Source organism: Drosophila nasuta, chromosome 2R, assembly GCF_023558535.2.
Source record: "Drosophila nasuta strain 15112-1781.00 chromosome 2R, ASM2355853v1, whole genome shotgun sequence".
Classification (NCBI taxonomy): Eukaryota; Metazoa; Arthropoda; class Insecta; order Diptera; family Drosophilidae; genus Drosophila; species Drosophila nasuta.
The window spans coordinates 25,969,642-25,994,286 of record NC_083456.1 but is presented as its reverse complement, the minus strand read 5'-3'; the positions used below and the strand labels follow the sequence as shown (position 1 = coordinate 25,994,286).

Here is a 24,645-nt window from a genome sequence, read left to right as displayed (position 1 = left end):
GTCATGTGGAAATGTGACATGAACACAGCACTGACAAGCAGACTGAGAGACAGACTAACAGTCAGACAGACAGTTGGACACGACAACAGATAGACCGCACCGAAATCAAGAAGAAAATTGAGCAATGCCACTGCCAAGCAAATGCTGCTTTCTGTCTGTCTGTCCAAACACACACACACACCAGCACACGCACACAGACAAAATGCGCATATGAAAATTATTAGTGCATGCTTTTAGGCGGCAGCGCTACTGAAATGAGGTCACTGCGAAATTTGCATTCGCCCGCCAGCGGAATGCTTCACAGATTCCAACTATTTACACACATTGTAAGGCTAACCCAATGCACATTCTCTCTTTCTCTTTTGCTCTCTCTCGCTCTTGCTCGCTCGCTCACTCTCTGGTGGCAGGCAAAAAAAGCAACGCGACGTAATATTAGAAATACTGCACGCAGCATTAGCGAATGTGTTGCAAGCAGCGCATCGGACGATGAAGAGGAGCAACAGCAACAGCAGCAGCAACATGATAACGATGATGCTGACGATGACATGGAGCTGCTGAGCGCCATTGCGGATGATGAGTACGATGGCTTTACAACGCTGTCGCAACTAAATGAAGCAACACAACAAAGCATGCCAGCAACAACAACAACAGGCACAACATCAGCAACAACTACAACGATTGATAAACTGATTGATGTCGCTGGTACAACTGGTTGCGAAAATGTTACGTCGTCGCCTAAACCTCAGGCCGTGCAGCATCAGAGCTCGCTGCAGAATCTGCTTGCCAGCGATGACAGATCCCAGCATTTGAGTGACATCGACAATGAATCCTTCAACAGCATCGATTTCGATGCGGAAATAACAATTGCTGGCGTCAGGGAGCAGCAGCAGCAACAGCAACAACAACAACAGACAACGACAACCGCAACAATGGAGTCGACAACTGATTCAATGCCAGATGAGACAACAACAATTGGCACATTCTTTAACAATTTGTTGTCGCATTCAAATGCAGGTAAGTTTGTTCATGTACCATAACAGCTTTATTTTCATTTTCAAAAATACTTTGTTGGCAAATACCACGCACAAGTAGTGATTAAAAACGGGGAATATTTGAATATGAATGAATTTTTAATACATAATATATTTAGTTATTGAGATCGATATCCAGAGCTGTGAGACTTTGTTCAAATTTGGAATTTACTTCGGAGATTTTTGAAATTCGATTTTAAAAATATCAATAAAAGCACTGACTTGGAGTATTATTTCTGTACTTTTCTGATAAATAATTAACTGAATATGTTAATTAAAATAGTCTTTCTATGTTTTAGCTATGTTTTTGAGAAAATTCTAGTCAAGCTATTACAAGTTTTCTAAATTTAAATACTTCTTCATGGATATTACAATATTTTGCCCTAAAAAGTATGCTACAAAAATTTCAAAAACGTTAAATTGATTTTCCTTTTATTTGAGATTAAAATTAAATACATTTCAACATTTGTTTGTACTATAATTAAAAGCTGATACTACTGTAAAGATTTGTGCGTCATATTTCATAGTCATGCCGCATTTTACGTTTGCCCAGCTAGACAAATATTTCATTATTAAACTTCAAAATGCAGCAAGCGGGCGATTGAAAAGCTATTTTCATTTGATGTTATTGCGTTTCGCGGTCTGCCGTTGGCGCCAGGTTTTCGTTTTCGTTATCGTTTTTTTGTTTTCCATTTCACCACATTTATTTACAATATTTGGGCATGGCAATCAAATTATTTACATAATTGCACCAGAGTGAGAATGAAGTAGAGCAAGCGAGAGAGAGAGAGAGAGTGCTGGGGCAGACATCACGCTGGCAACCAATTTTGCATGTTGCCTTTTGCCAATTGCACTTGCCATTTAATGAAGCGTAATTGTTGTTGTTCGCCATGTTCGCCTAGTCCCAATGGAGTCAACACAACAGAGCACAGCACAAACAACAACAGCTAAATTAAATTAGGCAATGCTTGCACAAGTTGCTGCTCTTTCAGAACAGACAGAATAAAGCAGAGAGAGAGAGAGAGAGAGCAAGTCAAGTTGCATGCATCATTTGTCGCTTCATTGGTTGCGCGTCGCTTGCAACTTTTTGTTGCTCTTATGTCTCGTCTGTTCACATGACAACAACAGCAGCAGCAACAGCAGCAACAATAAAGAAAAGCAAAGTAAACGACATTGACAAATAAAATTTGCCGTTTGCCATTTGAAAATTCAATTCATTTTGATTGAGAAAAGCGCACGACATCGCTGTACAAACACACAAACAGTTGTTGATATTTGAATGCATTCATTTATTCACTAATGGCCACATCGAGGCATTCGAACTCGTTTCGTGCTCTCTCTCTTGATTAGGCAGCAGCAGCTTTAGCCATGAACTGTAAAAAAGCAGGCTGACAAAATGTCCTTCTGTCTTCTTACAGTGGGTTAATAAGCAAGTGGAAATGCGGTGAGCAAGCACTAATTAAGCGTAGTGTAAGGAGAAAGGGAAAAGCAGCCGAAAAAAAAAGAAAAGTGCAAGCGCTGCTTAAACAACTATTTGACGTAAATGTTGGGCTTAAGTCCGTCGTTTGTATGCAGTCTCTTGCTCAGTCTCGCTGTCTGTCTGTCTGTCTGTCCGTGTGTGGGCTGCGGATTAAGCTTGAAGCATGGCAATGCATTTACCGCGAACAACACTCACTTCAGTCAGCACCTCTCCTCCCCCCTCCGCTTGGCGAATGCTGCTGCTACTTGGCCAAAGCATCAGACTGCAAGTTGGCAACAAAGTGGTTAAGACAAATGGGTTACGTGATAAAATGCGGTTACTCAAATTGCATGTATGCAAGCTTACATCTTCTCTCTGTCACTGTGTGTGTGTGTGCACTACGTGTGTGTGTCGGTGTGTGTGTGTGTGGGAGTGTGTGTTAGTTTATTTAGCATTGCCAGCCAGCCAAGCCAAGCCAGAATAGTGAGCTAGGCCAAAGGATCTGGCGTTCATTTAGCTGAAGTTGCTCTCGTTATTGCTCTCGCTGCTGTTGTTGCCGCTGCTGTTGTTTTTGTGTTTGTTACGCTTTTCTGCTTTTGGTTTTTTGTTGTGCACTTATGCGCGCTATCAGCCTTTTTACGCTGCTTTCTGTCCCCTCCGTCTGTCCCCCTCCGTCTCACATGTTATTGTTACTATGTTTTTTTTTTTTTTGTCTTTTCATATACATATGTATAAATATGTATGTATATCAGCTGCCGCCAATCTTCATCCGCAGCCAAACAGCATCAGGCAAAGCCCTGCAATTTGCATGCTCTCACTCTCGTATTAGACAACGTTGATTGTATCAGTTTCTTTGCAGCATGCAGTAACTATTTTAATGTAATGGAAATCTGAGAAATTATTGCAATATTGAAAATCGAAATACAAAGAACGGTTGTTAAATTTTATTATTGAATTGCTTTTACATTTTTAAATAACTTCAATAATATTTGTTCATTTTAGAATGTGAATTACATTTAATTAAATTATTTCTTTTCGACAACCATTAACTATTTGGATGTGATACTAATCAGCGGGATTTTTTTTAGAATAACAAATATAATTTAAAGAATAATTGAAGCTTTCAATAAGTCTATTAATATTTGTGAAAATTAAAATGTCAATTGTTTTCCATACAATATGTTTTCCTACTGAATTCACCAAAAATAAAAGGAATTATGTTAATTTTTAAATAAAAGTTGCACTTTATAGTACTCAAAAAAAGCAGAGAGTTAGTTCCCTCGGAATATGATTTTAACTTTCCTCTAAACATTTAATTTTTTGTCTTGGTCAATAATGCAAGGAATTATTTCCATTAGAATATGATCTTAACTTCAACTAAACAATTATTTTTATGAGTTGCTATTTAAAACACATTTATAGAATTGGTATTGTAATTATTACATACTTTAAGAATATACAAAAAATATATGCTAAATATCTAGCTAATCGTTAGAGCATTCGGACTTTGTTCTGTGCTGAAATTTCGCAGTTTTCATAAACAATTTTTGGCTGGTTACTTTGCATATGCTGCCGTTGTGTGGGAAGTCGAGTAGCACAAGAGTGTGAGATGGCGGCGAGTTGCCTTTTAGCCTGGCTCTATATGAGTGTGTCCGTGTGTGTTTGTGTGTGTGTGTGTGTCACCCATAAAGTGCCAACCCCCATTTCCTTCACATTCCTCCAAAAAACAGTTCCACATCTTGTTCTTGCGCGTTTTCCGTTCGTGACTCTCGCGTTTGCTACGCGGTCTACGTCGTCCCCTTTTTTCCCCACTTTTTTATTTATTTTTGCATTCGTTTTTTTTTTAAGAGTTTTTTCTTCTCTACTTTTTATATGCCACATGCACATAGTTATGTATGTATATATGTTGTACGCCCGCTAGTTTTATTTGCTGCTCTTGCTGTTGCTGTTGTTGTTCTTATTTTTAACGTGATTTTAAATAACAAAACTGAGTAAAAGTTTTTTTTTTTTTGAGTTGAGCTGAGGAATGAGGGGGAACTGCCGCTGTTTTATAACTGTTTCAATTTGTGTGCCACTCAACTGCAAGAGTCGCCCCCGAGCCATCTGCAAACTCTTTCCCCTTCCCTCTCTCTGAGTTCCCCAACTATTAAAGCATAAAATACAGCAAACAATCCAACATAATTACGTACATGATGCATTTGCCTTTTTCTCCCCCTCAAACTACGCGCAACTATTTCATATGGCACATAAAAAGTAACGCATAAAAAAAAGAAAAGAAAAAGGAAACCAAAGCCAAGCCATTTTGTTGTAACACACTTTTCGGTTAAATTTACAGACGCAATGAACACACTAATTTCATGTGCATTAAAACTTAACTATCAACTATCTTCACCAATTTGGTTTTGTGATGTAAGTAAAGCTAAGATATGGAGAGGGAGGAAAGTTAAATCAACCTATAGCTATGCTTAACCGCTTCAAAGCAAATGCATTTTACAGCATCGCATAAGAGTGCTTAATGTGAAAGCATCTCATCTTTAATGTGCAACTGATTAGTTGCAATTTCTTCGAGCTTCAAGCTTTTACACAATTGAGTTGCAGCTTGCCACCGCAGCCGCTGCATTTAATTATCTTATTTAGCTTGGGGATTTTATGTTGATGTTGAAGTAGGAAAATGAATTCATAATAAAGGAATTTAGTTAGATTTGTAATAATTGTAGAATCTTCTTATTCAAATAAACTGAATGTTTCTTAACTTTCATCTGCAGTTCATGTTGGTTTTGTTAAGTTTGGAAAGTCAAATATTTTGGTAAAGTATAGCTCAGTTCAAAGAGTGTCTTGTAAATTAATCTTAGGCAAGTTATTAAAATGAAATTATTATAACATAAGTATTATTATTATTGTACTATGAAATTATGAAATTATTATTATTGTATTATTGTTATTGTAATGTATCATTGACTAAAAAAACGTTTGCTTTATTTGGAAAGTTAAACAATTTAGTAGAATTATCGCTTAGCAAAGAAAAAAAGATTACTTTTCAAATGAATCTTAACTATTTAAACTATTATTATTATCAGATTGATATTTTATATAATTGGTTAATGAGGAAAGAGAAACAGTTTCTTAGAATAACGGCTCAGTTCAAAAAGTGATGAAGTCTATATCAAATTAACATTATATTTTCATAACTTGTGACTTTAGCGTAAACTTTGCTTAAATCAGAAGTTTTATAATGCATACTCAAATATTTATCTTACTTCTTTTACTATGTTCGAATGAATATTCTTATAGTTGTCTTATTTTCTTTTCATATGAATGTTATCTTAATAATTCTAAATACATTTTCATTTCCATATATAAAATATCTTTTCAACTTAAGCAATCTGGGCAATCAGTTCAGTCTCTTCAAATTAATTTTAGACATCTTATGGTATTGTTATAATTTATTACTTAAACTTTGATTTGCAAAGAATATTTGAATATTTGTCTTTCCTCCCTTAAGACTTACTATATGTTATCTAGTCATACCTAATACATATTCGAATCCATATATAGTTTAATTGCCTTCTCAACTCAACAGAAGCAGTTCAGCCTTAGGCAGATTATTGCTGTGTTATAAATTATTACTTCAACTTAATCATTGATTAAATCAATATTAATGTGAAGTTTTACATTTTTTTTAAAACATATATGTTGTATTCATGTTCGTTGAGATGTTATCTGGTTCATTCCGCATACATATTTGATTCCATATATAAACTCTCACTATCTCCTCCAACTCTTGACCTAAAGCACGCTGGCAATCCATATACTTAGAGTGCCAGCAATTTCTTCGCTTTCAATTCATCTTAAGTTCGAATTGTGCCAAGCGTTTGAACATCCTTAGCTGCTTCTGGCTGCTGACTGTTTTAGTATAAACAGCATAAACTGTTTACTGCTTCCCATTCCCACTTCCAACTATATCCGCTTCCGCTTGGCACCGTTGCTCTAATTTTTATAAAGCGTGCATGCGGCCGGAACATCCATTAGAAAACGACAACAACAACAACAACAACTAGAAGAACAACATGAAAAACAAGAGCAGAAATTGCATCTTACAGATACGGCAGCTAAATAAAAACAATTTTTTAAGCCAACTTAAGTGCAGCTGCGGTCTGCGGCGCAACCCACTTCTTGCCTCCCCCTCTCCCACTTCCCACTCCCTCATTTTGGCCTTGCCACACACAACTTCGCATACATATCTATACACACACAAATAGTGTGTACTATAAAATTTGAGTTTTCAATTAATTTCCAATAGCAGCGGCCAATGCCGAAGGGGGATATGAAGAATGTGCGGTATAGATTAGCAGTGAACAGTAGCTAGACTAGCAGATACCCTGCAATATATAATTTATCATTCGCGCTTTTAATTTCGTTGATTCTCATAATAATATTGTATAATATTTTCTTTCTTTTTTCGATTCATTCCTTCCTTTCATGTCTACATATTTGCTTGATAATTTTCCTACACAATTGAAAACAATTAATTATAAGCGCAATCTTCTTTCGCTTGTCTCTCTTTTCTTTTCATTACCTACACTTTTTTCATTTTCTTCCGCAGTTTTCTCTGTCAATATTTTCCTCATTAATTGCCATGTTTATTGATTTGCAATTGCATAATAGTTATGCCCCCGCATTTTGTGCAGTGTATAAACAGCAGCTTAACGGAATAGTTTAAGCGGTTTGTGACTAGCCAACTGAAAGTTTTCTGGGTATATCGTTTCATGTTTATTGCCGTCTCGTGTTTAGAAAGTTTACAACATTTCCCGTTTTGTTGCATTCTTAAAAGCCCCCAAAGACCAGCTCTCCTCTCCTCCCTCTCACAGTCGCGACAGACAAATGTGCCTGGTAATTGGCTGCAAGTTGAGCAGCGCAGGGGAGGCATAAAGAAAGATGTGAAGTCTGTTGGTGGAGGAGGTAAAGCTGGCAGCAAGGCAATCCACAATTAGCCAAGCTGGGCGTGGGCATTAGTGTCAGACAAAGTTATCGGGAGGTTGAAGTTGAAGTTTTGTGGACCTGCCTGTACCATTGAATTGTCTTGGACTACTTGCAGCCTCGGAGTCGGTCAGTAAGCTCTTTCGTCAATCAAGTGGCCCCAAGTCCACCAACACGCCTGCCAAGTCGGCGCCAACCACTGATAAATCGGATGCCGCATCGACGGCCTCCCTCACGCTCTCGCTCACCTCCTCGCTGGCCAGCAGCAGTCTCCAGGAGCGTCATCCCTCGATAGCCGAAACGCCCACGCCCATTGAGGAGTCCGCTTCAGCGAGTGCTTCGTATACGGCATCCACGGCGCTGCTGATGGATGCACCAGCCGTAAAAGTGGAAGACGAAGTGGAGGAGCCGCAACTGCGACGCACACCAAATGGTAAGTCTAGAGCTGAGTTCAATCTGCAACGGCAACAGCAACTAATTAGCTTCTTTATCCTTTTTGTGCAGCTAATCCCTTTCTGGCCGCGAACTCGCCGCTGAAGCAGACGATTTTGGCCCAAGCACTAATCAGCATTAAAATTGGCAGCATACTCGAGCAATCGCTGGTCTACTACACCGCTCGTCTGCTCGCCGCACGTTTTCTGCTCACAGGTCGAGCAGCTGGACTGCAGCCGGACAACGTTAGCCGGGTGTCCATCAAGAGTTTGTCGCTGACAGTGATTGCCAGCTGTGTGCGCCTGGCACCACGAGTGCTTCAACTGCCGCTGGAGATCAGCGAGCTGGAGTTGCAGCTGCTGACGGAGACTGTGAGTGGCGACAGCACTCAAGCTTCGAGTCCGCAGAGTAGCAACGATTCGCAGCGCAGCGAGGAGCTTGGTCAGCTGGAGCGTGATTCGCTGAGCGGTTCATTGCTGCAGTCGTGTGATGATGTTGACAATCAGCTGCTGCTGCTTGACATCAAAGACGATCACTTTGGTCCGAGCACGGGACCAGCTTACTTGCAACAAACGCCGCTCAGTCGTAGTGCTGATGCTGCACTCTTGCAACAACAACTAGAGGCTAGACGACTGTCGAATACACAGAAATCGAATACGAAACTCACGCGATCCGAGATCATTGGCAGCTCGTATCGCATTACGATTGCAGCCGAAGATGCGCCACCAACGGCGTTGCCTCCACGTCCGCCCAAGCGCACCAAATCGCTGCGCAAACGTCCCTCCACGGAGGTGGGAAGCCTTGTGCCCACACCAACTGTAGCTGCTGGCGGCCAAGCTGTGTCGGATGTGCTGCTCTTTCACGCTCACTGTGATCCCATTTTGCGTGGCGGCGTGCAGCAAATTGTGGGCAGCTTTGTGCTGGCAACGGGCGCCGGTCGCTGCCTGCAGTTGCAGCCACGTCTCAGCCTGCCGCATTTGCTGGCCATTTTGTTGAAGGTAAGTTGACCAGCGATGACAACAATAGTGTTGCATAGCTGCAGGCGTCGCTTTGATAACTCTCGTCTGTCCGTCTGTCTGTCGGTCTGTCTGTTTATCTGCCACGACTTAATGTGGCAAACGATGCGCTGCATGCATTTATCTATCTGTGTATGCTCGTATCTTTGCCTGTTATTTGCTCACTCACTTTCCTCCTCCTTCCTCGCACTTATGCATAACGCATACGCCGCGTTGTTTGCCCTTCTCTTTTTGCTTCTTTATTATTTGTTCTATTTTTTTTTTGCTCTGTTTGTGTGTGTGTTATTTTGCATCTTTTTCCATGGCATTCTATAAATATGCGCCTCCACCTTTTCGCTGTACGTTTTTCTTTACTTCTGCTTTCTTTTTTTATGTTAAACCAACAAGCTAACATATTTTAACACATGCAGGCGAGCACACACAACCCTCAAACACACACACACACACACACATACACTAAGAGTCGAACATACGGACACAGACACGTGTCCATATCAATGGCTGCTGCTGGCTTTTGAATATTTTCTAGCACTCTCAGTAGTTGTTGTTGTTGTTGCTGCTGCTGCAGTTGCAAGCTTAGCTGGCGGCATTTTGTGTCGGGTTGTTTTTCATTTGAAAATAAGAAAGAAAATTCTTATCGCCTTCGCAATGTGCAAGTGCAAATGCCCCTAAAGGGAACAGCGCATCCGTTTGCCAATCCCTGCCGTTCTCCCCACCCCTCCCCTCTCTCTCACTTCACCCACACTCTCGAACGCAGACAAATGTAGAATGTGCGCATAACTTGCACATTGATTTCTCTCTTGAGAATTGGTTAGGAACACATACTATATATAGAATGTGGCTTGCATTCGAATGGGGATTAGAGAGAGAGAGCGGGAGAGAGAAGGAGAGAGAGAGGCGGTTTTCTTATTGAATTCAATAATTTAGTGGACGGCCGAAAATTTAAATTGCTTCTGGCCACCCAAAAGCGCAATTTGATTATGCAATGTTGTTATGCAACTGCAACTGCAACGTGGCAAGCGGCAACTGCAATGTGGCAGCGGCAAACGGACGTGCTAGCTGGAAAATCACATTAGATGCCTGCCCCATATAATGGCTGCAAATCCGTCTCAATGGCACTTGCCATTGCTGTTGCTGTTGCTGCTGTTGTATGCAGAGTGAGATCTTCCCTTGAGGGCCCCAAGGCAACTGTGATAACAATGGCCCTTTTGGCCATTGCTTCGGCCTGGAGTTTTCGGGGGTAAGGAAAAGCTTGTTAGGATTCGTTAAAAATGCAGACACACACCCACACACACACATACACACATACAAGACATACACATGTATGATTGTGCAAAACTTTTTGCTTGTGCAAACAATAAAACACAAATTCGCTTAACAGCGCAAACTGAGCTTGGGCAACAAAAAAAAGGAAAGGGTAAGAGAAAGAGTGAAGGGAGGCGAGGAACGTCTCGAATTCTTTTACGTTCAAGTCTCTATTCTCGAGGCCATGCTACGAGCTTGTATAAAGAAATTTAGCCCAAAACTTTTGCCATTTTCTCTCATGTATGTTTTTTTTTTTGTATGTTGCAGGGCTTTGAGGACGAGATACACACAGTGGTCATACAAGCGTTGAATGCATTCGATAAGATATTTCCGCATGTGGTGTCCAAATATTTGACAGTGCCGCCATGTCATTATCATGCTCATCAGAAACGACAGCAGTTGCAGCAGCAGCAGCAGTCGGAGTCGGAGCTGGAGTCAGAGCAGCAGCAGCAGCAGCAGCCAAGTGGACAACAAAAGGGTCCTGGCCAGGGCCAAACATTTGGCCAACAAACTTTTACAAAGAATCTGGATAATGCCTTAAGCAGTCAGCAGCAGCTACAGCAACAGCAGCAACAGCAGCAGCAGCAGCATCAGGACCCAAAGCAGCAACAATGGCACTCTAACGATGACAACTTGAAAGCAGACGAGGCCAGGATATGTGCCAGGTCTTCAGCCACTGATAATGATGAGCTGCTCGTTGCTCTTTTGAATGATTTTCAATTGCAATCGAATCGCATGCAGCTGGCAGAGCAACTGCCGGAGCAGGACAACCAACAATTTAATGAGCCGGGTTCATGCTGCGTGTTTGCCATTTCACCGAAATTGCTCTTGAGCAAACTTCGACTGTGTCATTACAATAAATATTGGTTGGTCCAGAATAAATATGCTGAAGTTATATCCAATTTGAATTACGTACTCCTGCGCTCCTACTACGCAAATATCGACAGTGCCTTCGACAACGAGAATGACAATGATGGAAATGTGGAGGATAAGCGTTTTGATGGCATGCCTAACGCCTGCCGCTGGAAGGAGGCTGCTTACAACAAGGACATTGTCTGCACTTATGAGGTAAGTTCAATTGAATCGGCTTATTACAACACAAACTGGGAAAAAAGAGACCTCAAAAGAGAGAAAACTGAAAAACCACAAGCGCATTTTAGTTCAGGCCAACAAGCTGCTGCTGCTTGGCTCGATTTGTTGGCTTGGCTTGGCTTGTTTATTGTGCAGATTTTCAGCTTTCTCCCCCCTCCATTTGCTGGCATCAAAAGCAATTGTAGTGTGTCCTCCCCCCCTCCTTGAGTACTCGCCCCCCCGTAAACGCGAGCAACATACACTTATTGAACTTTTGTGCACTGAAGTGTGGCTCTTTGTGCATCTGCAGACTGCCCCCGATCCGATTCGATCTGATTGACAGTTTGTTTTGCTTTCGGGTTTTTCAGCAGCAGCACACACACACACAGCCACACATAAGTATATTAACGTATATGTATATGTATGTGTGTACTCGTATATTTGTTTATTTATTATTTTGACAAAGCCAAGCAATTTGCTAAATGGTAAAAGGGACGCACATACGTGTACAGAGACTTGAGAGTTAGCAAACAATTGCGAGAGTCTCTCTGGCTGTCTGTGGCAAGTGTGGCACACACACACACACACACACATGTACAGAAGAGGAAATGACACTTCTCTCTCAGAGCTTTTGATTGAAAACTGTTGTTGGCTAAGAAATTAAAATACTACTCGAATAAATTTATGAATACGACAATTTAATATACTTAGAGCTTACCCCAACTTGCAGTAAATATGCCCGTAAAGCGAAATTTGTTGCAGCAGCAGCAACTTGGCTCACTTTCTGGGCTGTTGTTTTGTGATTTACAACGTTCGTTTCGATCTCCCGCAGGCTCAATTCCTGGACGAACTTCTGCAGCTGCTGGGCGATGATGATGCCCGTGTACGTGAACATGCCGCCTGCTGTCTGTGCCGCTTTATAATGCAAACGGCGCGCCAACAGCAGCAACAGCAGCAGCAACAACATCAGCCAACAGCAACATCAACATCACCAACAGCAACAGCAGCAAAAGTAGAGGAAAGCAACTCAACTGAAACTCAACAAACTAATTTCAATTTGCTTTGGGATTTTTTCGACTATCGCATATTTGGCAGCATGTCCGTGACGTTGCGTAATTTATTCCGGGCAAGCTCAACGATTGCTCCGCCAATGTCTGCGGATGCCATCGGCGGGCAAGGCATCACAACAGAAGGAGTAGGTGCAGCAGCAGCATCGGCAGCAGCAGCCGCTGCGGCGTCGGCCTACTTTGATGGCAGTTACAACGGCAACAACATCAGCAACAGCAGCAACATCGATGGCAACGGCATCTCATCGGATGGTCATGTTTTTGCCATTGGATTTCAACGTCAAATTGCGCAAGAGGAAAAAGTTTTGGCCAAAGTTTTGTATCGCATGACAAATAAATTGATGACGCTGAATGATAAAAATATGCAGGTAAATATTTGTATTGAACTACAACTATGTATAAAACCTAACTAGCTGGCGTGCTCTAATAAATAAACAACATTTCACTCTCTTGCTTTGCAGTTTGGCATAATTTACGCGCTGCGGCTGCTGTTGAGACACTTCAATTTTGTGGACTATCAACAGGCGTGGACGGAATTCAATTTCATAGAAATTTGCATGAGCTACGCATACTACAACAGTGCAACAGCTGCGGATCTGAATTGCCAGAACGATTTGATTGATGTGATGGCCAAATTAATGGCAGGTAAGCAAGAAGTGTGCCACAGTCTTGGCCTCAACTACAACTACAACAAACTCCGTTTATTATACTCGCTATCCATTTGGTAGAAGGGTATTACAGCTTTGTGGTTGCAGGAAATGTATGTAACAACAAAAGTTGTCAAAGTTATTTAAGAAATACTTTTGTATGGCCAAAAATGCATACTGCAATTGCTTTTTTAATTGCTTTGATTGACTCTGTAGTATACTTATAATTTAATACAATATCGATATACCAAACATAGCATTCCGTATATTTTAGAATGTTTTAAATATATTAATTTGGTCTATTTTAAGAATTATACCGCAAATGTTGTACTCTATAATGTAGTATCGATATTTCAAAAATATCCTTCGGTATATTTAGTACTTTTTGGTATATTAATATTGTATATTTTAATAATAATATCGCACATTTTATACTCCATAGTGTAATTAGATTGAAGTATTATATCGATATACCATAAATAGCTTTCGGTACATTTTAGTATTTATTCGGTATATTAATTTTGTATAAAGAATAAATACTGAAAATGTTGTACTGTATTATGCAGTACTTTTGCGATTTTCCCAAAAATATTCAGTAAATTGTAGTATATTTTCAGTATATTAATTTGGTATATTTTACGAAAAATATCACACTTCGCTTTTATTCTAAATAGGTAGCGGGTATCTCACAGTCGAGCACACTCGACTGTAGCTGTCTCTTATTCCATATATGCACATAAGATATATAAACTATAGTTTGCAATTTGTATTGCACTGCCTGAAAATACTCTTGTGCGTTTGCCATTTGCGTGCCTCAGTGCGTTCTTGGTATTTATTGAATTGGTAATGGCTGCAAATGGAATGCCAACATTCCGCATTTTGGCTAATTTGATATACCAAAGTATTTCTGCTCATAGATAGCAGATATAAAAAACTTTAAAATGTGCATTTAATTGTTACGTGTATGCGTGTTGGCGCTCTGCCTATTAAATACCATAGAAACGTTCATATAAATCATTTTAATTAATTGTTTGTCATTAAATGGATTTGCATAAATATTTTTCTACTCTCGAGAAGGCGTGGCACATGCTCTTTTTTTCTCTGCGTTTTACCACTGCTTTGTTTCAATTGTAATTTTAATCAAGCAAAAACACAAATTAGCATAAATATTTTTAATTTTCTCTCTCGCAGCATAATAATTCAATTGTAGTCTACAATAGCCAGGCACAATAAAAAAATAAACAACAACAACAGAGCAATAAAAAATGACTTAAATGTAAATAAGCAAGAGATTTGCTGTCACTCTTGTGACAGACTATCCAATACACTGCACAATGAAATGTTATATGTGTGTGGGATTTTACAGATTTTGTGGCATTTTAGCTATTCGACAATTAGTTAATAATAGATGATGCATCCCCTGTGGATGATGATGTGTGCTGAAAGCGTATAGATTTCAATTTGCATTTGCAATTTAAACCAAACTAAACACACAACTAAATTAAGCATGCTATGCATCAATTGTAAAACATTTAAGCATTTCACATATAACTTGGTTATGTAATTAAATAATTTTCAACAGCCTCATTAACAAACTGTGCCTGCATTGCAAACTGCAAAAAGCAACACAACGCAACAACAAAAAAAGGCCAAAACAACAATGACAACAAACCGAATCGCGCGCTAATAAACATTTTAATTCAATTTACCAAATTGCATAACACAAAAAACCAAACTTCAACTCAATTTCATTATTGGCATTTACATAGCTACCTCCTACTTCTACAGCCACGCCCACATTTAGTTCGTTGTTATTTGCAGTTTATCGCTGTCAATGGCAGAGTTTGAGTTCAACATTTTTTAGAGGGTTTGGGTTAGGCAGCCGCATATGCATTTGGCATGCGCTAATGTAATCCACCATAATCAAAAAGTAATTAAATTATTAATAAACCATTAAATGTGAAATAGTTTTCGTGTCACGAGACCCCGCCACCAACGAATTTGTGTGGCGCCCCTCCCCCCCTTGGACGTGCTGCCCTTATCACCATAGGAATTTGCATTTGTGCATGAGCAAATAATTTAATTTTTAAGCCCTGAGCGCTTTCGCACCTCCAACTATGCCATGCCAAAAGCGCGCTGTCATGTAATATATAAATATTTATACATGAACACATGTGTGTGTGTTGGTGTGTGGGTGTATGGGTGTGCAAGTGTGTGTGTGCCTAGCTTATCCAAGCATCGATTTCAAACATAAAATCGGCAAATGTTTTAGAGCTTTTTGGGCGAAATATTCCTGTGATAAGTTTTGACAGTATGCAAATAACATTTTTGCATGAGCGACAAGCAACAACGATGGCGCATGTCGCATTGTTGACCGAGTTGCCAAAATTTAATAATTTAAAAATGGATTAATAAAACAAAAGATGAACATCTGAATTTAGTTGTACTGCAATTTAATATCAAAGTTACTTCACAGTTTGCTCGTAATTGCTGTACATTGCTTTCTTAACTTGAAGTTAATCAATTGACTCTTTGGAAGCCACGACAATTTAATGATATTCAGCTCTGATGGCTGTAAGCAGCTCGCGTGGCAATTTATAAATTGTAATGCGACGCATTATTACTGAATTAATGCACTTGTTTTTCAATGCCGGCCGTTGAGCTCATTTGGCCAGCGTTCGTTCGTTCAGAACACAGTGCGTATTGTATGTTTGCGGCCGTTGTGTTGCTCTGACTGATGGCCCAAGTGTATATCAAACTGACAACGGGGCGACTGGAGTATTGTGCGTGTGTGAATGTGTTTGTGCTGGCCGCATGGCATTAATAAAAATATTACGTATACGCACGGTGCAACTGAGAAGCAGCAGCATAATATGCATTTATTTATTGATCGAACGTTCGAGTTGAAGTAACGAACTCTTTATGCTCTTACCCATAACATATCAAGTTCTTTTTCGTCTCTTTTTTGCATTTAAATCTTTCAACAGTAATTGTTTAATTTGCAAAAGTCGCAAGAGGTTAAAAAGTGTGTGCTTGACTCATCGGTTGCAAGTTTCATCTCGCATCTGCCAGTTGCCGTTGCTCGTTAGAGCAGGTGAACAACCAGCGCTGTGTATTATGAAATGAAAATGCGCCTACATAAATAAATATAAATTAGCATCGGAACTGTGGCGTCGTCTCATTATGTGCAATTTTCAATTAATTAGTAAATGTAATGCAAGCCCTTCTCCTCTCCCCTTTTTTATCTTCTTCATTGGCTACGCATTGTCGTTTTGTTTACAGCAAAAGCGTTCGCTCTCTGTCTCTCTCTCTGCCTCGAGGGGAGGTTGTAGTCGAATGGCTCCCCGAACACTTAATATTTATAAATATTTATGCGAATACAATTTAATTTATTTGTAAAAAAAAATGCGAGAGAATCGAATCACAACAACAACAAAAAATTATAACTTTTTTGCGTTTGTATTTCTTTGCGTGTACAAATACGATTTTTTAGTATTTGCTGCCGTTGTATTGTTGACATATAAATTGAAATGTAGCGTGACTGTACGCACTCACATATACACTTACGCACACCTGCACACACACGTTTTTAATGAATGCATATAAATCATAGCATACTTTGAAGCGCTTTCCGCTTGTTACCTATGCAATTTTTGCTTTAATTTCACATTATTTGTTTGCCTTTGATATTTATATAGTCATGCAGTCGCTGTTTTTTTTTCTTGTATTCCTGTTAAATATATTTTATTCTTTGTTTTTTTTTATATAGTTTTTTCGTATGGCATTTTTATCGCTCATTTTTGCAATTGCAAATCCATTAAATGGTTTTTTTAATTTTCCGATCTGCAATTACGTGGCATTTGTATAATTTTAAGCGCCTGTTGGCATTTTAACACAATTAGCTGATGCCGTGTTCGTTGCTTAATTTGTCATTAATATGCTCTCCTTCTCATTGTCTACACTCATCCATTTACCCTCTCTCAACCTCTTTACCTTTGTACCTTCTCAGGTGGCATGCTGAGCAGTGGAGAAATGGTGCCCACAACGCAGCTGGACTTTCTGCTGCGTCACAGCGTCAAGCTGCTGAACATCTACTATCATCTGGTGTGCAATCAACGACCGTTGCAGCCGAGCAGCTCAAAGATGGCCGGCAAGACGGGCGGCGGTGGCGGTGGCGGTGGCAGCAAGACGAGTGAGCTCTTTACTCTCAACAGCAGCAGCAGCGCCAGGGAGTTGGCGTTGATGCAGGCGCTGGGTTACTTTGCCAGCGATTACGTTTACATGAAACTTTACAACATTTTAAGAGGTGCTAATGACAGCTACAAGGTAAGTCAAAGCCGCAGGTGAGGACAGCGCAACAGCAGCAGCAGCGAAAGAGCAGCGAGTGAAGAAGATGCCATTAAGTCGCGGCTGGGGCTGAAATGGCAAAAGTTGTCTGGCACGTGCGCTGAGATTTACCAATTCTCCAGTTCCACTTCCACTTCCAGTTGCAGGCTTCCAGCTTCAGCAGCTCCAATTTCATTGCACGTACAGCGCAATGCGCCGTTTTATATGCAACACTTTTCTGGCAACACGCTGCCTCGCAATGAGTTGTAAAAATGCAATGCAATGCGCGATGCGCGATGCGATGCGATGCCAGGCAACAACTTCTTGACTTTCAACTTTTGACTTGACTTGCTTGCATCTCTTCTTTCTCTTCTCTCCATCTATCTGGCATTCTCATCTCGCAGCAGCCGAAAAGAAAAGTTGACTGACTTAATGGGTGCATTGCATTAGGGCGTGGTGTGTGGCTAATAAAAAGCCATCATTTTAGCCAAGCTTTTAGCCCACTCTCTCACTCTAAACTCTCTTACTTGTCTCTGCTTACAGATAACCATAAATCACGAGGCTGGCGGCTTATTAATTTGCCTGCTGAAGAGCTGCCTGAATGCTCTGAGCTTCTGTCTGGAGGCAATGCCGCCGCCGGCGACCGCAGCGCTGGCAACATCAGCGTCGCCGGCGCTGAAATTAATTGAAGAAATACTACAGTATTTGACCAAGCTCATAAATTATGCGCCCGGCGAGTGCGTTGCATGTCTGCGGCAACTGTTGAAATATTTATTTGGCCAAAATTATGCAAGCGAAGTGCAGACGCAACCCAATAGCGATGGCCATGGCGATGGCCATGGCGATGACTATCACGCCGCATTTGTTCGTCCCTATTTTGCGGTTAGGCGTTGGTCGACCACAACGAACTTGCCATTGTTGCCAGCTCCCACGATGAACCCAGAGACAACAACAACATCGACATCGTTGCAACAACTAATTGCAACGCCCAATGTGCTGCCTGCCACACTGGGCACGCTATTTGTGCGTGGCATGCAGGTGGGATCACCGCCGGCTAGCGAATGCGTTCGGCTTATAAAGCTATTCGAGCCCTTGGTCATCTACTGTCTGACGGTGAGTTTTTGCCAATTACTAATTAATTTTTGCTAGTTTGCCAATTTGTTTGATTAAAAATGCGCAGACACAAAGCGCGCATGAATGCTCCTCTTTTATTTATGACAAACATTTACCAAGCACTTGTATTTTACTCTCTCCCTCCAGCTCTTTATGAAGTCGAATGCATTGATACAGGCGCCCATATTGAGGCTGCTATCGCAGCTGCTCGATCTGAATGTCACCTACAGCATACTGGACTCCAAAAGCGTTATATTCGAGCAAATACTAAACAATTTGGATTTAATTGAATGCGGCATCGATAGGTGAGTGTTTGTGTGTGGCCAGAACTATTTAATTGCATTGATAATTTAACTTGTTCTCTCTCACTCTTTGTATAGAAATGCCCACATCACAGTGCCTGCCATGCTGCAATTCCTGATGCAATTGACGCATAAAAGCGATCGTACGCTGATAACCATACCGAAGATAATCAGCATCACCAACAATTTGCTGGCCAATGGAGCCATTCGAGATGTGGCACTGTTGGCACTCAAAACGCTTAGCTACGAACTGTTCTTTATGCGCGGTCCCAACGATGAGACACTCGACAACATGACCAGCGATTCAGGTGGAGCTGATGAAACGACACAACCGCGTGGCAAATGCCAAAGTCCGTTGACTGTGGTGCCCACACAGGATACAAGGGAGGCGCTGTTGGCTCAGCGCCGCGAACTGGACACACAAAAGGAAGTTGTACTCGGCATGCTGGAGAAGTTCATTGATGCACGCGCCGTTCAACAGTTGTTGGCCCTCTTGCTGCTGTACGAACGCAGTCTGCAGCAGTCGGATGCCCCCGGTTACCTGAGTGCACAGGATGCGAATGTCGTTTATGGGCTGCTCTGTCGCTCGCTTGCCACAGGCCAACTGCGAATGCACACATTTGGTGATCTGCGGCTACTCGAAAGCTGCTTTCGCAACAATGGCAACTATGTGCTCGCCGGCAGCAAGGAATTTCTGCAATTGCTGCAGCTCTTCATCGAGCAGGTAAGCGATTAATTTGAACAGATGTTTAAGCTTTTACTGTTTGCTTGTTCCACTTACAAATGCATCTTTAAGTAGACACAATAAATATGTGTGTGGACTCTTTTGGCACAAAGCAGACAGCCTACATCAGATTTGCATTTGGTTGGTGTCGGTTTGCCTGCTTGATAGCATAATTGAAATAATGATACAAATAATGGCAGACACACTCACCCACTCACACATTTAGAACTGCTAATAGCATTCGCACAGTTTTGAATGTTATCGTCTTTCATCACACAACACACCAAAACGAGAGAAACAAACAAGAGCTGAATTTAAATTGTTCTTATTGGCATTAAATTTCCGTTTATTCTCATCGTATGAAATGCAATACAGTTGCTGTTGTCTCCCATTTCTCTCTATTAATGCTGCCAAATGTGATCTATCAGCGCCATAAATAAACTCCGCCCACACACATTGAATGAATATTGATAAATAGAGCAATTAAATTTCGTATATTTGCTGCGTAAATCAAATAGACACATTTGACTTATTTACAGGGTGTGTCATAGTCGATCAATTGTGTCTATTTGTCCAAACTATTTACGCATTTAAATTGCAAATATATTTTATTTTTGTTAGAGGATTGTTGGTCATAAATAGAAAGTGCACTTTTCTTTCTCTAGTTAATGCTGAAATTGCTTTTTGCTAAGTGAAGTATCTTTATAGTATTTATTTTTTTTTTAGCTTTTTCTTCCTTATATTTCACTTATTTGTCACACTGTGTTTGCTGCTAAAGTAGGCAATGCGAATGGTTCATTTAACACTTGTGCAGCAGTTGAGCTCGTTGTTGTTGTTATTTTTGCTGGTGGGTTCATCAACGATTTGTCATTCCGCCCCTTTCACCTGACCCTCCCGCTCATGCTCCTGCTTATTTGCATTTACATGCACACGAATGCACTTTGCTGTTGCTGTTGAGGTGGAGGTTATATTACTTTTTTTTTTCTCTCCCTCTCTCTCTCTCTCTCGTCTTTATTTTTGTCGCTGCCCGTTTGCTGTTGCCATTGCTGTTGCATGTGGCGCCGTAGTTAATGTGGCACATGTCGTATACGTGACATTTTTAATACCTACGCTTCAACGCCGCACATTTTCAACTATTAATGCGCATTTAAGCTACACATGCATTAACTGTCGACCTGCCAGACCAGTGGCAAAGGCAAAACAGCAGACCACTCTGCCAGCCAAACGAACTTAATTACACACAGTCTCCCTCTCTGCTGTCTCTTTCTCCCCTTTGCTCTCTGTTTGTTGTGTCTGTGTTTGCAAGCGGCAGGCAATTGCATATGAAACGCTTAACTTAACTCAGCCGCTTGCCCCAAGTGCGAGCCTCGCTCGCTGGCAATAGTATCAGTAACATATCGTTTGATACATTGGCATGCATCACGTATCTAAACTTTACATAGCAGCAAGATTGAGCCGTTAATGTTGGCTGGCCTTTCCCCTTTCGACTCTTGCCACTTGCCATTCGCCTATAAATATGCTGCTGCAGTTGTAGTTTGTATTTTTGTTGGCGCTTGCGTTTGCGTTGGCTATTCAACTTCATTTAACTTGTAATTAAATAGCACAGCTTAAAAACTTGAACCAATTATAGTTTATTTAATTTGAACGTTGTGCCAGCTAAAAGAAGCACGAGAAAAAAAAATCAACAAGCATGTGCAGATGATGGCAAAATTCGAAATGCAAGACTAGAAAGTACTCTGTAATGAAAGTTTTTTTAACTAAATCTAAAGAAATATGTGAATAAATAACTGTTGAGCTAAATTTGAGTTAAGCCCAGAAAGAAAGCGAGAAATTCGATGTGACTCTTTAAGGTTTAATTCAAATTTATATTATAGTTTACTAGATATGGAAATTATGATGTAATGAAGTGTTTAGCAAACACTCGAAAGAAAGTGAGCAATACTTTAGATTATGTTTTGCATTTGAAAATAAATGTAGAACAAATCTCTCTCTTTCTTTTCATCCTTACCAAATTTAAAGTGTACAGCAAAAACTCAAGAAATGAGTAATTCTAAGAAACAATAGAAAGGTGTGAATCCTTATTTTCAGCATATTGAAATGTCAAATAATATCAAAACACTCTCTAACTTTTAATTTTTATGAAATAGAAAGCGAGTAATTCTTTGGGACAATTTTTAAATTAATGTCAAATAAAAATTTAAATAAATGCATTGCAGTTAAGCCCGAAAAGTGTGACGGAAGAATACAGAAACTACTACGATGAAAGCGAGTAATTCTTTGAGACATTGTCTTATCTTCTGCATATGAAAATAAATGTGTTTTATCTGTATAAAATGTATATTACCACATTGCAGTATACTGCCACAGTGCAGAAATTTAACAGTACAGAATCTTGTTTGCTGCAAGTTCAAAGTCTATACAACATCTTTATCTAAATTTGCATCATTATTTAAATTATAGTTGCTTGCAGTCACCATTTAGTTAAAAGCATCTTAATAGCATCTTCACTTTTTGCCTGTTTTTAATTGAATATAAAATATATATATTTTTGATAGTATAAGTTAAGAGCAATTAAACGCTTACAGGGTATTAATTTACACCAGCCACGCACTTTTTGCCAGCTAGGTGGGCATAAGTAATTAAGTTGGGCAATGAGCGCATAAGTCAATGCACGAATGGCTGAGCAACAAACAGCCTTGCCCTCAACCTCCCTCATTCCTCTTCACTTTCTGTCAGCCATTCCAGGGTATACATTTATGTATGTATGTGTGTGTGTGGATATGTGTGTGTGTATTTTGAGGTTGGCAAAAGTTTATGGCATCAACATTTTAATTGAAATTGAAAATGCGCCACAACTTAAATAACATTTTGCGTGTAAATATTACAAAAAAAAAGCAGCAGAAATTTGCTTGTGAGAGGCGTAGTGAAAAATGCTTATTTGAAATTTACCGCCGAGAGGCAAAGAGAGTGTGAGCACTGATTTAATTGCATTGCATGCACTACACACACACACCCACACACATACAAGTAGAGTGTCCTGGGGTATCCTTTCTAATTACAGCCGGAAAATATGTTGATGTTGTCGCTGGCAACTTTGTTACTGCAATTTATGCAAAGTTTCACACTTTGCCGCACTGGCGACCATACGAAGAAGAGTCAAGCTATCTCTTCGTTCTCTCTCTTTCTCACTCTTTTACTCACTTTCTTTATGCTTGTTTCTTTCTTTATGTTGTTTTTTGCAGGATGTGGGCAAGTTTGGTGATTTAGCGCTCGCAATGATTACGCTGGCAAATGTAATCCTTAAGACCGAAGAAATTTATCTGGTGAATCACATAAAACTTTATTTGAAAAATAATCCAACGGCCGCTGAAGCTGCCGCCGCTGCCTCAGCTTCTACTACAACTACAGCAACAACAACAACGACGAATGCAGTGCAGTGGCAGGATGAAGCACCTTCGACATCTTCGGCAGCTGCCGCAGCCAGAGCAGCGGCCAGCTCCTCGAGAGCCGCCGCCGCGCGTCCCACGATAAGCGAAATTAACTACTTTGCCAAAGTTCTGTGCGAAAAGCTGCTCGGCTGTCTGAATGCGTTGCTCCTCGGCAACGAAACTGGATCATCATCCTCGACGACGACGACGACGACGGCAAGAGCTGCCTATTGCCAGCTGGCCGCTCGATTCGTTAACGCGCTGCACAATGTTTGCTGTCGCTCACGGCACAAGGATGCGCTGCAATCAGTTTTTCGTTTGGTTTTGGCCGAATCTGAATTTCTCTGCAAATACTACAATTTACTGTTGATGAGTGCCGGCGGCGGCAGCGAAGCCCTCGAGCCGCTGCTCTTGGCCTGCCTGCAACTATTGCTCTCGATGCGTATGCTGGAGCCGATGGTGTTGCTCGCCCAGGCAGCGGACCTCCCGCTGAAGTGGAGCCTGCAGCGTGCGATGCTGGACGAAGTTTGCCGTGCAACTGCGGTAAGTAAGAGGGGTCAGGGCGGGGGGAATGCAGACTGGTGCCAGCACATTAGTTTAATTTGAATTTGGCAGTTGGCAGACGATTTAGCCACTGGCTATGCCGCAACAACACAGCAAAACCCAAAAACCAGTGCGATCCTTTTGCCCAAGCTGACAGTTGTCGTGCTCTCGTAATTTTGCGGTTCACCGCGTCGGGTTTGGTTTTTGGTTTCCGGTTTACGAGCTTCCGGTCTTTCGTACTTCCTTCTCTCACACTATCTATCCTCCTCACATATAATTTGTGCTGTGTTTAAACTGTTGCCGGGCTTAAAGCATCATCAGCAGCAGCAGCAGCTCGATGCAGCGCATAATTTTAATTGATTGCCACTCGAACATGCGCCACTTGTCGGCTAATGGGCCCAGGCTAGAGCTGACTGGCTGGTTGGCTGACCACGCCCACGTCCCGTGGGCAACTCTCTCTCCCTCAACGTCTACGCAAATCACAAACTGAACTAATTGCAGGCACACGATTGGAGTCCGCAACAAGTGCGCCGCTTGTGCGCCGGCAAGTATCTGAATTTCCTAATTGCTGACCACTTCGAATTCCTTTGCGAGCTGTGCCAAGTGCGTCCCGAGTGCGTCTCATTATTGCAGCAGGCGCTGCTTCGCAATGCCGCCAAGCTGAACAAAGTAAGTAAAAACGCATTGCAAACTCATTCTTTTCATTCAACATTTTGCATACACAATGCCGTGTTTTTAATGTGCCTCGTCCTTTGTTTGCGGCCTTCTTTTCTTCTCTTCTTTCCCCTTCTTAAGCACTCGATACGCAGCGTCTTGCGTCTACTGAGCCGCATTTGCGAGACGAACGATACACCTGAAGCTGCCTCATTGCTGGCTTTGCAGCTGCTGAGTCGCCTCCATCAGTTGCATGCCGGACAGCGTGCCTTGCAATTGCCCATGGAGCGACTGGCTCGACGATTGGCCGCCCAAAGTGACCCGGCGACGAGGAGCAGCATCTACGAGCGACTGCTGCAGGGCGAACTGGCCGGCGATGACGACCAGGACGAGTGGCGTACTATGCTGTAAGTAGAGGACACACAATTATCCGTTGAGTGCTGCGACTCTTGACAGCTATTTAAATCAATTATACACTGCCTTCAAATACGAACAAGCATGCACTTTGCTGTAGAGTTTGTCAAGGCAAATGATTTATTGGTTTTTAAGT

The 24,645-nt window shown here is 41.1% G+C and overlaps 1 protein-coding gene across 1 annotated transcript in view; it reads left to right on the top strand.

Moving 5' to 3' along the window:
* Positions 1-24,645, top strand: part of LOC132787886 (uncharacterized) — a 48,846-nt gene that overhangs the window by 6,923 nt on the left and 17,278 nt on the right. The window contains 14 exon segments of the mRNA XM_060795227.1: positions 408-1,014; positions 7,586-7,900; positions 7,972-8,897; positions 10,488-11,288; positions 12,124-12,726; positions 12,820-13,003; positions 17,015-17,331; positions 17,875-18,444; positions 18,592-18,749; positions 18,825-19,470; positions 22,713-23,441; positions 23,943-24,110; positions 24,237-24,532; position 24,645. The exon segment at position 24,645 is cut by the window's right edge and continues 75 nt beyond it. Coding sequence (XP_060651210.1) covers positions 408-1,014; positions 7,586-7,900; positions 7,972-8,897; positions 10,488-11,288; positions 12,124-12,726; positions 12,820-13,003; positions 17,015-17,331; positions 17,875-18,444; positions 18,592-18,749; positions 18,825-19,470; positions 22,713-23,441; positions 23,943-24,110; positions 24,237-24,532; position 24,645 — 6,321 coding nt within the window.